General features: G+C 54.4%; 1 protein-coding gene across 1 annotated transcript in view; it reads left to right on the top strand.

Annotated features, from left to right (window-relative positions):
- CRACR2A (calcium release activated channel regulator 2A) overlaps nt 1-15,898 on the top strand; it is a 74,648-nt gene that overhangs the window by 29,086 nt on the left and 29,664 nt on the right. The window contains exons 5-9 of the mRNA XM_067695441.1: nt 62-152; nt 3,691-3,786; nt 5,139-5,326; nt 10,850-10,921; nt 13,718-13,763. Of these exons, the coding sequence (XP_067551542.1) occupies nt 62-152; nt 3,691-3,786; nt 5,139-5,326; nt 10,850-10,921; nt 13,718-13,763 (493 nt within the window). The remainder of the gene's footprint in view (nt 1-61; nt 153-3,690; nt 3,787-5,138; nt 5,327-10,849; nt 10,922-13,717; nt 13,764-15,898) is intronic.

Raw genomic sequence — 15,898 nt, 5'->3', positions numbered from 1 at the left:
CCCAGAGCTCCACTGGGGGATAAAGGCGTCTTATCACGCTCTCTTTTTGTCACCTGTGCAGGAAAAGTGCTGCCTATGATGAAGAGATCCAGCACCTCTACGAGGAGATGGAACGGCAAATCAAAAGCGAGGAAGAGCAGTTTCTCCTGAAGGCAAGAGTCCGTTCCCGGGGCTTGGCTCTGCGGGCCGGGCTGCAATACCACCTGCTCTGAGCATGCCCTCTCCCCAGCCCCGGATCTCAGATTGCAGTGCCCCATGGCACTGTTGATTTCCTGTTTCCCTGCTTTATTTTTTTCAAGGCCGTTGTCACCTTCAAATATGGCATATAATTTCCCGGGTTATTTTTATTGATTGTGGTCTCTCTCGTCCTACTAAGATGTAAGCCCCAAAGAGCAGGGATCTTTACTTTTACGTGCTAATGTACCCTCAGCACTTCCACCGTGCTTGGAGCACAGCAGGCAGGCGTTCAACAAGGAGTTGTTGAATCAGTGAATGAATGAACAAGGAATCAGTGCAGAGAAGGATGCAGGGGCTTTACCAGCTGAAGCAGCCTGAAGCCTGGCTCGACGCTGGCTGCCCCGAGACCTCCACGGCAAGCCTGCATGAACGCGGCAGCCCGTGCCACTCCACGCCCAGCAGCTCCCCTAAGGGGACCCTTGTTAGAGCCGATGCTTCCCATCCTTTCCCCTTGGAAGCCTAGAAATTTTAATTCCCAAGACAACTCAAGTGCCACTCTTCTCGAATTCCACGGGGGAAAATGTAAAACTCACATTCCTGCTCTCAGTCAGGCACTCAGCCTTCCACCAAGCCCCGCCGTTTGTCTTGGGAGCTCAGAACTGGTGAAATCCCTTCCTGTTCCAGGCTAAGCAGGATCCTTTCGGGGAACATATTCGTCAGACGGAGCTACAGGAAACTCCCTCTCATCCATTTTCGGATTATCCACTTGTTGGGTTCTCAGCGGAAAAGTCTTGGATTTGAAAGGTGGCCTCCTGTCTTAGTTCGGGCCATTACAAAAATATCATAACCTGGGTGGCTTATAAGCAACATTCATTCATCTCTCACGGCTTTGGAGGCCGGAAGTCCAAGATCAGGGTGCCAGCGTGGTCGGGTTCAGGTAACAGCCCTGTCCCGGGTTGCAGGCTGCCAACTTCTCTGTGTCCTCACGTGGGCAAGCTGGCTCTCTGGGGTATCGGACAAGGGCACTAATCCCACTCTGGTGGGCTCTGCCCTCGTGACCTAATCACCTCCCAAAGAGCCCACCTCCTTGGGGTTAAGTTTCAACGTATGAATTTTGAACAGAGACCCCATCACCGGCTTGCGGAGCCGCTGTCACATCACTTCCCTGCTCCTTAAGGCAGGTGGGTCCAAACCAGCGTTTCACTTCATGCTGCCCATTATCCACACCAGGGCCCCGTTTCTTATCAGAGATGCCCTTCCAGCTGAGAGGGCGTCAGAATGCTTTCCAGAAAAAGCCGGTTGTGTTCTCCACCCAGAGCCCTCTGGAGGCTGGGCAGTATTTCCAGACCTCCCTCTCGCCTTCATTTTTAGAGCGCTAATGCATCCTGGCTGACCCCGCCCTCCCCCGACTTCCAGCCTTAGTGAAGGCGAACAGAACAGGCAGAGAGAACACGCATCTCCTCACCGAGCAGACCCTACGGGGGTGGGGGGGCTTCCGGGAGCCTCAGCCTTACCCCCCCCCCCGCATCCCCTGCAATAGTAGACCCGCTCCCTTTACCCCAGTGGCTTTGTGCACAGAGGGGCCGAGCTCTGGCGGAGGGGGCGGCATTCGGCCCCCTCCCCCCCACCATGACTACAAGTCAAAGGTCATAGCTAAGGAAAGATGCTGCTTCCAGAAGCAATAGGTGGGTCAACGCCTGGGGACTGGAACGGAAAGAGGTCGGGGCGGGGGTGGAAATTCCAGGGCAAATCTGCCCCAGTTGGGGGGTCTGACCCCGCTGCCGCACCCCACCCCCCAGCCCGGCTTCTCCCTTCTCAAGGCCTCTGAGCCCCAAACGCCTTTTAGGCTCAGCGCTGCGATGTATGCTGTTTGCGTACGCGTGGGAGCCGTGAACACGTGTTCGGCCGTGCTGTGAAGCCTTGGGGCACGCAGGCGTGGCCTGGCCACCGTGTGAGGCTGGTGGTCCGCAGTTCATGACAGCGTGAGAGGCTGCACCCTCTGGCCAGGGCTTGGCGCTCGGCATCCCACTGGCCGTGACCCCCTCAGCACTCTGTGCCCGGCAGGGCCGCTAAGACACTCCGTCTGGTCTTTGTGGGGCTGCCGGCATCAGCTGGGGGTCCTGGAGCTGCTCGCCCCACCCCCAGCCAGTGGGGTGGACAAGATTCCCTGCAGCAAACGTTGGGAGCAGAGGCTGCCTGGTCATACCCTGCCTCCACCGTCAGGTGTGGCCGACACGAGGACGGTCACGGGCTCCCCCCGAGCCCCGCTGACCTGTCCAAAATGGGCAGAGAGGGCTTCCCTGGTGGCGCAGTGGTTGAGAGTCCGCCTGCCGATGCAGGGGACGCGGGTTCGTGCCCTGGACGTGCCGCGGAGCGGCTGGGCCCGTGAGCCATGGCCGCTGAGCCTGCGCGTCCGGAGCCTGTGCTCCGCAACGGGAGAGGCCACAGCAGTGAGAGGCCCGCGTACCGCAAAAAAAAAAAAAAAAAGTAGGCTGAGGAACGAGGTGGCGTCCCCAGATGAGGGGCTGAGGAAGAGCCCTGGGCTTTGACGGGGGCTGCTGTCCCCTCACCTTCCTGCTTCCAGACAGGGCTGCCCCCAGGGCTGCATCTCACCACTGTCCTCCTTGGGGAGGTGTCGTTCCGCGGCACGGAAGGCCCGCAGGGCTCCTGTGGTGAGTTACATGGAGGCTGTGACGCTTTCTCCTCTTCCTACCTGGCCTGCGCCGCGGCCATGCCTCGGACAAGCAGAGAGCATGTTTCCCAAGAAACAGCGACATGGAAGGAAAAAGCAGGGAGGCTGGGCAAGGCAAGGGCTGGACCCCGAGTCTCCCGCTGCCCACTCAGGGCCCTTACACCAGATCAGGCTCTGGTGAGTGTCAGGCATCCTGCCAGCTACACACTTTCCTCTTTGTCCCACGACCAGGCCCCTTCCCGCTTGCATCACTGGGGTCTCCGCATCCCTGAGTGGGGAAGGCCGGTTCTAGGGCAGGAGGGAGGGGCTGTGGAGCTCACGGGAGAGACCCTCCCCGGGACTTGGGAGCCCTCCGTCCCAGCGGGGACACAGCGAGGGCGTAGACCCACCTGAAGGAGGAAGAAGTGGGGCCCCTGTGTTTTCAGAGGGAGGGCAGTTTAAAGGATTGAATGACTGCGCCCAACATGGACAGAATATCCCAGCCGGAAGGACATTCCATCTTCCAGTGGACAGACAGGAGCCTGAGGCCTGAGATTCCAGCTCAGCCCCTGTTCTGTTCCCCGTTCGGTACCCGCCCACTAACCGACGCTGCCTCTCCCGTGAGAGGCGGTCATCCGACATGTCATACGTGGTGGGAGCTGGCGTCGTGCACAGTCTCCATCCGCCAGGGCAGGCGGGTGACCAAAGCCCTGGGATGTTGTGGGAAGACCCCAAAGGATGGGCGGGCCCCTCCCTGCTGTTGAGCAGGTTCAAGGTGGGGGGAAAAAAGTCTCCCTCCCGGTGCATCTGGGCCTCACGTGTCCTTCTTCCTGGCTTGGCAGGACACGGAGAGGTTCCAGGCGTGCAGTCAGGAGCTGGAACAGAAGCTGTTCTCCAAGGAGCAGGAACTGGAGCGGCTCATCCAGAAGCAGAAGCGGGTATGTTCGTGTCCATGTCCTCAGAGCACCTGTTCTGCACTCCATCCCCTCCTCTGGCGCTTGCCCGCTTTCCCTGCCGTTCACTTAAGGACTTTTTTTTCTTAAATCTGAGAACCACCATTTAGTTGTACAAAAGAGAGCATCTGAAATCACAGGTGATCCCAAGATAAAGCCTTTACTCTCCAATGCCTGGTGTTTAACTTGGAAAAAATTGCCAAGAATTCTCCCAAGTACCCTCCGCAGGCGTCGTGGTATAATTATGCCCAGGAGCCGCCAGAATGCCAAATCGTTACTTTGTTTCCTGCATCCTGTATGAGAGATAAGGGGGATGCTGCAGTACAGGGGTCACAGACACTGATATCTGGGGGGAGGCTGCAGACTGTGATGTCTTCCTGCCAGGAGGGCCAGGGATGCCTCCAACTGTCTTCCTGTGTGCCCGTACAAGGTGCGTCAGCCTCCTTTGGGACAGTTCCCGTCACCCCGCAGGGTGGATGCAGACACCAGATGCGCCCCTGGTGCACCTGAGTCCCCAGAGACAGGCTGGGTGGTGTCCCAGGGTCCACCCACTGTGGCTGGGAGTGCGTGGCTCAGGACCCCAGGGAGACGGGTTACCTAGGCAAACCTCGCGCCCGCAGCCTCGTCTCCAAAGCAAGGGGCTCGTAGGAGAGAGAGGCCCGGATGCCGCTTGGCCTCCTGTTTTGTTTTGTCTGGTGCTGGAAGGCATCCAGCCCTGGACAGACGCAGAGACATTGGTTCCATTTGAATAGAAAGGGATATTTTTAGCAGCACATTAAAATACACTTGAAGACACCCCCATGCTAAGGCTGGAGACGGTTCCAGTCCTCTGAGTACCCAACCTGTAGATTTCGGTTTCTCTCCTGCAGCAAGACGCTCTCACTGCCAGCTGCCTCCCCCTCCCCCACCCCCACCCCCGCCCTGCACAGTGTACCTGGCTTCTCCTCCTCTCTTTCCTCTTCACTATTATGCATTAAGTTCTTACCAATTAGATTTATCCCTCCAATGAATGATTGCCACTCGACTTAATTACTGCATGCTTGCCTGATTACTCAGGGGCCTCTTGAGAGTCACACACAATTCCTTGTTGTTGCTTCCTTCTTCGCTGACTGGCCACATTCATTAAACTGAACTTATCCTTCCTGACTCCAGAAGTGTGTGCGTGTGCATTAAGGGGCAGGACAAAGCTGACTGAGGCTTGAAGGCAGTGGGGGCAGTAGCATGGGTTCCCGCTCACCAGGTGGAGGAAGCAAGACGCGGCTGGGAAAGGCCAGCCTGATGGGGGGGCGGAGCTCGCTCATCGCTCCCCTCTGCACAATGCCCCCGTTCCTCTCCAGCTGGAAGGCCAGTGCACCGCCCTGCACAACGACAAGCACGAAACCAAGGCTGAGAACACCAAGCTGAAACTCACCAACCAGGAGCTGGCCGGGGAGTTGGAGCGGACATCCTGGGAGCTGCAGGATGCCCAGCAGCAGCTGGAAAGCCTCCAGCAAGAGGCCCGAAAACTCCACCAGGAGAAGGAGATGTGAGTGTCACCCTTGTGCCCTCCAGATCCGTCCCCCGCTGTGAGCGTGTTAGCCCGCCCCCCAGACCCTTCTCCTTGCTCATAACATGGGGATGGGGCTCCTTGGTCCCTGGGACCTCTTCTAACCTTCTAGGATTCTGAGACTGTGAAGCAGACCAGTTCTGTGCCGAGCACTCCCTAGGATTGATGAGAAACGTACAGCCTCATTCTCAGACAATGTATTATGTGATTAGAAAGACGTTATCCAGCCAACAAATAGGGGGCAGTCTGGGGGAAAATCCTGAGGGAGTGGAACGACCAGACAGTGACTGTCATGGTTCGGAGACCTGGGAGAACAGGGTGGGCCAGGAAGACTTCCGAGGTCAGCATGTAGTTCGACAGGGCGTGTGACAGTGCCCTGGACGCTTCACCCCAGCTCTGCCCATTTTTTTCCTTCCTCCTTTTCCTTCCTTTTTCAGCCTTCCTCTGTGTGGGCCCTGTGTGGGCAGCCCCACATCTCTGGGGACTGGTTTGCTGATAAACTAGGTGTCCAGCCATTGGGTTCAGCTTGCTGGATGGAGGTGCCCCTGGGAACAGTCCCAGGCTGGGTCTGCACCTGACCCAGAGAAGTCAGTGAGGAATCGGTCTCAGGAGTGTTAGGCTTTGAGAACAAGGGCTCTCTGAGGCCCCGGAATCTCACTTGCTTATCTGTTCACCCACGTACCAGTGCATTCACTGCCGGGTTCACATCAGCAACATTTGTTGAAAGCTACTCAGTGCTTTCAACACTGTCTTGGGCACTCAGCGTACCTCACTTACGTCGAAAATCTGACATTATCTCATTTGACCTTCTCAGCACCCTGATGTGCCAGGTACCATTGTTATCAACTCTAATTTATGCATGAGGAAACTGAGGTTCAGAGGTGTTAAGTACCTGTCCTGAGACGCTAAGTGCTGGACACACGCTGCTGACTCCCCACAGTGACAAATGAGTCAGCCGGGAAACTGTGCCCAGGACTAGGACTGGCCACCCTTCACTCACTCGTTTGTTCGAGGACTCATGTAGTCATTCTGCAGAACCTGGGTGCCTGGTCCTGGGTGAGGTAAGGTATAAAGTCTGATTTCAAAAACAGGGCAGTCTTACCAATGCTTGACGTTTTACCTGTGTTGACTCTCTTTGTTCAAAAGCCCTGACTGTCTGACGGCTGGCCAATCGTCGGTGCCTCAACCTAAATCAAATTGTTCTGCTGGGGCTGCCCTGGTGGCGCAGTGGTTGGGAGTCCGCCTGCCAATGCAGGGGACACGGGTTCGTGCCCCGGTCCGGGAAGATCCCACATGCCGCGGAGCGGCTGGGCCCGTGAGCCATGGCCGCTGGGCCTGCGCGTCCGGAGCCTGTGCTCCGCAACGGGAGGGGCCACAACAGTGAGAGGCCCGCGTACCGCAAAAAAAAAAAAAAAAAAAATTGTTCTGCTGTCTGCCTCACGTATGATGTCCTGTACTGTTTGGGAATGATCTAGAGTGAGAGGGAGGGGATGTGTTTGGATTTGGAGTTTTACCCTAGGAAGACATCTCCAGTTGCAAAAGATATGTCTTCCCAAGCAGCTGACTAAAATCAACCCCTCCATTCAAGGCTTGGATGCCCGGCGGAAGGACAGTATATTTCATTGTAAACAAGCAAAATCGGTCCCTCCCCGTTGAGATCAGGTCAACCAGTGCTTAACTTTATATACAGAATTAAGGAGTCAGGCTCTTAAAATTCAATCAAGTCCTGAAGGCGACAAACATCTGAAAGGCACAGGCATGAGAACCGCAAATGGAAATGAGCACCGGAGCCGGCGCAACGAATCACAGCGTGAGGATTAAAATCTTTCTGAAGTCTTATCTTAATTAAGCAAGCCAGACACACAATCTCTGGAGGCTGGGAATTGAAAAAGAGGGAAGGAGGGTTAGGAGGGAGAGATAAATGAGTCCAGAACCTTCGTGACTTTGTTTCAATAAGAAGCTTGCAGCAGCTGTGCAGCTGGGGAACCTGCTGGAGCCCGGGAGAGCGTGTCTCGTCCAGAGCGGCCCGGAGAGAAGGGCAGGGGGAGGCTTAGCTTGTCCTCCATAGAGCAGGATCCCAGACCAGCAGAGCCGACAGGACCTTTGTGCTGGAAGCCACCTCTTCATTTCACAAATGGAAAACAAGCTCAGAGAGGGGTAGTGAGCAACCCGCAGCCACCCAGCTAGTTAGTGTCAGAAAACAAGGTCAGAGCCTCGTCCTCCTGATACCCTGTGCTTCCCGCATGATGTCCAGCTGCCGGATGCTGCTGGGAGGGGGGAGAGTGGGCCTCTAGATCAACAGACCCCGTCATGTATCAGCTGGAGTTCTGAATGGACAAAATGAATTTTCCTGTTCTCTGAAGATGCCCAAGGAAGGAGAACTAGATTTTAAAATCAGATAAAGAAGGAGCAGTCGAGCAGGGGAGACAATATAAAGATGAAGGTCGGCTGGAAGGCAGCACCTCTATTTTGTTAATTAACTTGTATCTGGGGGAGAGGTGGTTTATGAAAAGGCACGAAATGTGGCAGAAAGAGGTTTGCCCCCCACCCCTGACTCCCAGCATCCCGTCACCCAGAGGACACCAGTTCTGGCTCCTTCCAGAGTGTTCTGTACATGTGCGCGTGCACACACACACACACACGCGCACACACAGACCCCCCCCACACACAGACACACTCACACACACAGAGACACACACACAGACACACACACTCACACAGACACACTCACACAGAGACACACACTCAGACACACATGCACACACACAGAGATGCACACACATGCACACACAGGCACAGACACACAGAGACACACACATGCACACACTCACACACACACTCTCTACAAAGCGACAGCACACACAGTTCTACATTTGCCTGCATTTCCCACTGACGGATCCTTTGGAGAACGCTCCATATTTCTTTCTTTCTCATAAAAACACAGCCAACAGCCCTTCCCTCCAGCAGCCAGAAACCTCTCACCAGTTACCACCGCAAAATGGCAAGTTCTGTGCCTTTCGCTTCACCTGTTAGCCAGACATAAACTTGTAGAACATCTAGGTTAGAAGGACTTTCAAGGTCATTTTAGTCAAATATCCAAGTGTCTTTTTTTTGCAGAAATGCTTTTCTATTTGTTAACACAAAAAATCTATCTGAATATACATATGTGTGCATGCTTAGACAGATGTGTGTCTACTAGACAAACAGACGTAGGTTTGCACCGATGCATACCACGTATGTGTGTGTAGTTGTGTGTGTGGGCACGCTGCCAAGGTCCCTGGTGCCTCGTAAGCAGGGCCAGAGGAGGCTTGGACTGAGGTCCTCTTGGTTGTAGAGGAACTGGCCACTCGGTCAGACACTGTGAGGACCCATTAGGTTAGGTCTCCGGTGTGAGTGTCTGTCCTCAGCGGGGAAAGCCCTCTGCTTTCGGCTGCCCCAGGAAGAAGCAGGACCCGGGTTGGGGGTGGCGGAGCCCCAAAGCCCGACGCAGGTAACCTGAGCTCCCAGGTAACCTGAGCTCGCGCCAGGCTGCGACCAGACAGCTGTGCTCACCTGGTGCCCTTCGGAGCAGAGTCCCAGACGGCGTTTAGGGACCCAGGTTGGATAATAGGGAAGACATTGTTTTCCCTCCAGTTGACATTAAATATAATTGGTAATAAAATGTTGGGGTTTGCAGCTCTGCAGGAGCCAGAGAAGTTCTGTTACTGAATAAGCATTGTCTGAGGTGAACTTGGTATTTGAGACAGTCTGTTACTGTCGCAAAGTGACTTTATAATTCTGCTATAAAGGGGGAAACCCCACAGATACCGCTCAAGGAATAAGGCGATTGCGAGCCCTGTGGCCCCAGCAAGCTCGTGGTGACGCGGATGGGCTTTGCCAGGGGACCGTCCTTACGCAGCTCAGCCTGCGCACAGTCAAGGCAGCCCTGACGGCCCGTGGCAGTGACGCATTTACTAGGCTGTGGCTTGGAAATACGGGACCCTTTGCAGTAAGTTTGGGGGAGATTTAAAATCCCTGAACTGTGGTGCAGAGCACAGAGGGAAGGATGGAAGCAGAACTGTGCAGTTAAGCAAGGTTTATTTTCCAACATCACCCCATTCTGCTTTTTTTTTTTTTTTTTTTCCGGTACGCGGGCCTCTCACCGCTGTGGCCTCTCCCGTTGCGGGGCACAGGCTCCGGACGCGCAGGCTCAGCGGCCATGGCTCACGGGCCCAGCCGCTCCGCGGCATGTGGGATCTTCCCGGACCGGGGTACGAACCCGTGTCCCCTGCATCGGCAGGCGGACTCTCAACCACTGAGCCACCAGGGAAGCCCTGCTTTATTTTTTTCCTTTCTTCTCTGAGTGGTGCTGGCTTCCTCCTAAACGCCCCCTCCCCCTCCAGCTCTCTTCCTCCCTCCATCCCTGCCATCTGCCCTCCCCGCCCCTCCTTTAGCCCTCTCTCTTTTTTCTCTTCCCACTGCTGTTTGTTGACTGCACCTCCAAGCCAGCCACTGTGTCGAGGGTACAGATGTAAACAAGGCACACACAGCCCCTGCCTCGCAGCCTGCGTTGCCCTCCAGCCGCCCTGTGTATGTCTCAGCTTCTCTCTCCCCTTCCTCAAAAGTCCTGTGATTGACACGCTCACACTGTGATGTAAATGACGGATTATGATTGATACATTAAATCTCTGCTTTGTAGCTAGAGATAAGAAATTTTAGTCAAAGAAATGAATGTGCAACAGTGGAAATTCCAGATCTCCGGGAACAGATTGGAGACTGTTGGGGGAAAGTGGGGAAGGAAAGATAGGTCTTCAATAGCTCCTACATACAAACTAAACCAGCATGGGGGGAGGACGGGGGAAGGGAGAAACACCAGCTCTGCTCTTACCCTCCGAGGCTGGGCTGGAGAAGAGTATTGATTCTGATTCCCTGACCTCTGGTGGGGGCGGGGCAGGACCACCGGGAGCCTGAGAAAACAGTGCAGTCATCATCAAACTGTATCCTTGGGACAGGGAGTCGGGGGTCTAGATTAGGACCCTGGCTCAGTCCTGGGTTGCCAGGGAGAGTTATCAAACCTACTTGACTATCTGTGTCTATAAAACAGGGATCGGGCTTCCCTGGTGGCGCAGTGGTTGAGAGTCCGCCTACCGATGCAGGGGACACGGGTTCGTGCCCCGGTCCGGGAAGATCCCACATGCCGCGGAGTGGCTGGGCCCGTGAGCCATGGCCGCTGAGCCTGCGCGTCCGGAGCCTGTGCTCCGCAACGGGAGAGGCCGCGACAGTGAGAGGCCCACGTACCGCAAAAAAAAAACACCAAAAAACAGGGATCATTTCACCTTCCAAATAGGGTGTCTGAGACGACTTGGTGAGACCTGGCTATAAGGCCTGCACGAGGCCGTGCTCTCCAGAGGAAGGCCAGCCCGGGCACCACCTTCCGGGTCCAACTTCATCACTGCCTCGTGCCCTGGTAGCACCCCCTCCCCCCACATGTCACTCATCACTGCCATCTTGCATCCCCTGCAGGGAAGTGTACCGCGTCACGGAGAGTCTGCAGCGGGAGAAGTCAGGGCTCCTGAAACAGCTGGATTTCCTAAGGTGCGTCCGCATCCCAGAGCCTTGGGTGGGAAGGGGCACCCCCAGAGTCTCCCCTGCCTGCTGAGGGAGCACCCACATTTCCCTGGTCCCCAACATACTGTTGGACAACTGAGCACCACCTCTCCATTATGTTTGGTCCATTTACACAGGTGCCCAGCCCCCTCTCCAGTTTGTACCTCTGCAGGCAGGCGCTGCCTCCTCCTGCTTGCTTGGTACCTGGCACGGTACTTGCTCAGGTAGGAGGAGAACTGAATTTATGGAGCATCTAGTCCATGCCAGAGGTAGTATCTCCTTCATCTTCAACAAAACCTGGGAAGTAGGGCAGCTGTTAATACAGGGGTTAGCCATCAAGGAAGCAGATATCAGAGCGATGGAGTAATTTACTGGAGTGACCCGGACGCTCGCGGCCAGAGCCGGAACTGAGTCCCCAGCTGGCTGGCGCTCTTTACTCTGCCGTGTTCTGTTCGTGTTTGTTGAATGAGTAAGTGAGTCACAAACAGAGCAGCAAGAATGGCGTTCGGAGAGTCCTCAGCCTGTTACACTACCTGTAGATTCAAAGCTCACTGGTTTGGTTTGGATTATCCCCCCCCCCCAAAAACAACCAAACGCAAACGGGTGTGGGGAAAATGGAATGTTCAGTTTTGCCTCTGAGCTTTCTAAGTTACTATACTTGCTGCCTGTCAAACGCCTCTTGGGGAATAGTGATGAAATTTGGGTCCTGATTTTTAAAGTGCAGGTGGGTTTGAATTGGGTACCTTTTGAAGGTTTTTAGGTTGTTTTTTTTTTTTAATTTGAAAGCAAGGTAAGATCACTGCATCTGGCATCTTTGATGCCACCAAATAGAAAAGTTCTTCAAACTGAATGCATTTCAGATTTGTTTCCCTCAAGATGTGATTCCAAAGGCCAGGGAGATGGAAGTGGTTCTTAGGGGCCAAGTTTTAATCCCTGTGAGAGAAGGTGTGGATTCTCAGGAAGGCTTTAGTGAAGGCAGAGAATAAGATGTACAAGAACGAGTTTGGTTGGGTTTTTTCCCTTTTTTCTATTGTACTTAGAAAAAAATACAGAGGCAGATTCAGTGTGAAGGCACAGGGGAGGATGACGAGGCAGCACTCTGCCAGCACTTGGGGGTCTTTTTCATGGAGACCAGCGTCTGTGCAGAATCCGAGCCTGAACCTTGCTGTGCTGTTGCCTGGTCTTCGAGCCAGCCGGGGAGAGCCCGGATGTGGCGGGAGAGCCCGCGGCAGACTCTTCCTCCACAGTGAGATCTCCGGGTAGAGACAGAGAGCCGGGGGAAATGGGCATCAGGGAGAGACAGAGAGAGCTGGGAGCAGGTGGGGTGGGAGGACAGCGGGAATTGTTGGTGGGGGGGATCGGGACTATGGCCGGGGTGTGACCCAGTGGCGAGGGGCTGCCGTCCTAAGGGAAATGGGGGCACATGGAAGCAGTTTCAGGGCGCTTGGTAGGAACGTGCACTTTGGAGCTGGATCTGGTTCCAGACTCAGCCCAGCCCCTCAGCACCTGTGCAACCTTGAGCAGTTTGTCAACAACCTGGACATGCCTGTGTCGCAGGCTTCCTGGGAGAATTGGGTGACTGGTGCGCGGCCGTCGCTACAGAGCCGTGCCACGAAGGACAGAGGACACATGTGCAGAGCAGAACGTTCCCTTGCCTATCGGAGCCTCTGCATGGAGATGCTCCAGGAGACAAGAGACGAAGGCGTGGCTCCCTAGCTTCCCAAAGAGTCGTTTCCATTTACACTCGGCCGCCTCCATCTCCCAGCCTCGCATTCTCAACCCTCCACCAGGCTTTTTCTCCCCCTATTCCACCGAACGTGGAACCAATGACCTCCACGTTGCTTAAAATATGGGCCAGTTCTCAGGGCCCCATCCTGTCCCCAGCACATCACTCTTAGCCCAGCGTTTCTAGGGTTCCTTTTAAAACTTGAGTCAGGTCAGGACACTCCTCGGCCAAAGCCCGCCCCCCCCCCCATGGCTTCATATCCCATTGGGATAAATTCAGAGTTCTGACAGTGGCCCACAGGCAGGGGATGGCAGGTCCCCACCTCCCCCATCTTTCCTCTGACCTCACTCTGAGCATCCGCTCCCTCGTTTCCGTTCCGCTGGACGCACACCACGTGTCTCCCAACCCCAGTCCCTGCCCTTGCCGTTCCCTCTGCCTGTGACGCTCTCCCCCATCCCTGCTGGGCTCTCTCCTCCGCACCCTTTAAGCCTCTGCTCAGATGCCACCTCCTCAGTGAGGCCTTCCCTGACCACCCTCCATCTCTGGCCCTCTTTATGCCACTTCTCCCCCACTTTATTTTTCTCAATAGCAATGAAATACAAATGCCCTGGGGGCAGGAACTTTTTCTTCCATTCCTTGGTGTAGCCCTGACAGCTGGAGCAGTGCCCGGCACACAGTGTGGGCTCAGGGAGACACGTGTGGCATGCAGCCACACATGCACTCATGAATGAAAGGTTTGGCGGGGGGCACAGCAAGTTCAAGGCGGAGCTGGAACACCTGGTCAGCTCTGTGGAAAGCTCCCTTCGTGATCAGATGGACCAATGCAGGATCCTGAAGGGCCCTGGGTGTCACAAGGCCATTCTGTGTATCCCCTTGCCTCTGACCTGACTTATACACAATTACCCTTAGCCACAATCACTAAGGAAAGCTGTTCCGCGCCCTCCCCGGGCCTTCCATGCCCGGCCTTCCTCTGTACCCATCTGACCGTCAAACCAATGCTATTGGATCTGTTGACTGCAAGCCCCATGTTTGAATAGATTCCCCTTTTCCATCCACAGGGAAAGGAACAAGCATCTTCGGGATGAACGGGACATATGTTTTCAGGTAGTTGGCCAGTGCCCCCTCCCCTGGGGGAAGACGAAGACTGGGGTCCAGTGGCAGCCAGACCTGCGCTGGGACTGGCCCAAGAAGATCCTGAGGCTTGGAATCTGGTCACTCCTTGTGTGGGCAGGACGGTGGCATAAGATTTTTTGAAAATAGTAAAAATTCAGGTTGACCTATAGGGTCATAGTGTGTTAATTCCCCGTGAAGTGACACACTTTCCTCTTGGCATCACGAGACCAGGATACTTGGGAGGGTCCCACATTTCTTGGATGTAGAAATGATCGTACCATCCATGAGACGGTGCAGTTGAAATGGCACCATGACTTTTAAACCAAAATGCTCAGTTTTTTTCTTCATTAACATGTTGATCGCTTGATGAAAATTTTTCATTTTTACACACTGTCGTAGAAAGAATTAAAAATGTATATTTCGGGCTTCCCTGGTGGCGCAGTGGTTGAGAGTCCACCTGCCGATGCAGGGGACCCGGGTTCGTGCCCCGGTCCGGGAAGATCCCACATGCCGCGGGGCGGCTGGGCCCACGAGCCATGGCCGCTGAGCCTGCGCGTCCGGAGCCTGTGCTCCGCAACGGGAGAGGCCACAACAGTGAGAGGCCCGCGTACCACAAAAAAAAAAAGTATATTTCACCTTTTACATAGTTGATTTTATGTACAATTTTTTTACCCTGTGGGGACCGATGCTTCTCTGACCCTGAGTGCCACAGTTGCATACTTTCCCAAATAGCACGAAAATCCTGTATTTATTTAAAGAATCTCACTTCCGGCTGCGTTAAACAGAATCTAGGATTTCTCATTCCCCTAACATCCTCCCCTTTAGACCGTAGCTGTGGAAGCCGTGAAGGGAAGAAAAAGGCGGGCAGGATGGATTGATGTGACATTCTGATTTTCAGGATTATCGCACGGTGAATTTCACGTGTGTCCTCGGGCAAATCGTTAGCCTCCTTGGGCCATGACCCCCATTATCACATGAGGAAGGAGATTCTCTATCCTTTTTTCCATACTGTAGGGATTTTTGTGCGTGTGAAAAACTCTTGGAAAGGAAGGTCTTGCGCTGGACTCTCAGCTGTTCAGTGCCCTAAATGTGGTTAGTACACGGCAGCTAGTTTGCCCCGGATTCGGTGCAACCTAGCTTAGAAGTGCAGATCCTTTAGGGACCTTGTACATCACAATGTCTTTTCTACCACTGGCTGTCAGCAACATGTCTCTGCCGCCCACCTATGTGTACTATCAGAGCAAGGCTTAAGCCTACACATGTTTGTTTGATGGTGGTAATGGTTATAATTGTTTAAGAAGTAACACCAAATTTATTTTAAAACTTCCTCACAAATGTCACCTTAATCCCTTGACCTGGCTTCCCTTCACCTGCCAAACTCATTCTGCTTTGAGAAGGGAATGGAATTAAGGGAGTAAGAACCCTTGTGGGGAATGGAAGAAAGAGGGATAAAATCATGTTCATGCCGAATCACAATTAAAGATTAATCTGGGATCACAGCCATACCTGCGGGGGCCCTGGGGCACTGCAGCCCCTCCTTCTTTCAGGAAGAATCCCTGGGAGCCACGGGGCTGGCTGGTTAACGAGAGATTCTTCCTGTGATCTAGCGCCCCCTTATCTGGAAGACATCTGGCAGGGGAGCCCTGGCGAGGCAGGTGTGAGCCCCCCACTGCACCCAGTCTCCCCACTGCAGACACGTGAGCAATTTACCTACAGCCAGCCTACTCCACAAAAGACCTGAAGTGCCCTGTCTTGGCTTCGTAGCTGTGGACGAGGCTCTGGGTTCATTGATCCTCCTATCTGGGGGTTTGGAAATAAAGAGGGATCGAAACCCCACTGCAGAAGGTGTGTGATTTAAAGATGCACAGCGTTTTTTCTGCCCATACATGTTTTTCCAGTGCATCCCACCTTAACTTGTCCTCTTGCAAATTAGCACTACTCCTGGGAGGGGTAACCTGGCAGACCCCAGGCTCGGAACTTTGATTAGCTTATTAGATGGGAGATGGAGGAATTATGGTGAGAGATGACAGCAGAAGGGAAGAGTGGGTGAAGGCTAGCTCGCAGGGAGCCCAGGCCGTCGCTTGCTTCCTTTAGAGTTTTATCTGAAGCCTGTACTATGAGGTGGG

Source organism: Pseudorca crassidens, chromosome 11, assembly GCF_039906515.1.
Source record: "Pseudorca crassidens isolate mPseCra1 chromosome 11, mPseCra1.hap1, whole genome shotgun sequence".
NCBI lineage: Eukaryota > Metazoa > Chordata > Mammalia > Artiodactyla > Delphinidae > Pseudorca > Pseudorca crassidens.
Note: the sequence above shows the minus strand (reverse complement) of the source record. Positions and strands in the feature narration are given on the sequence as shown.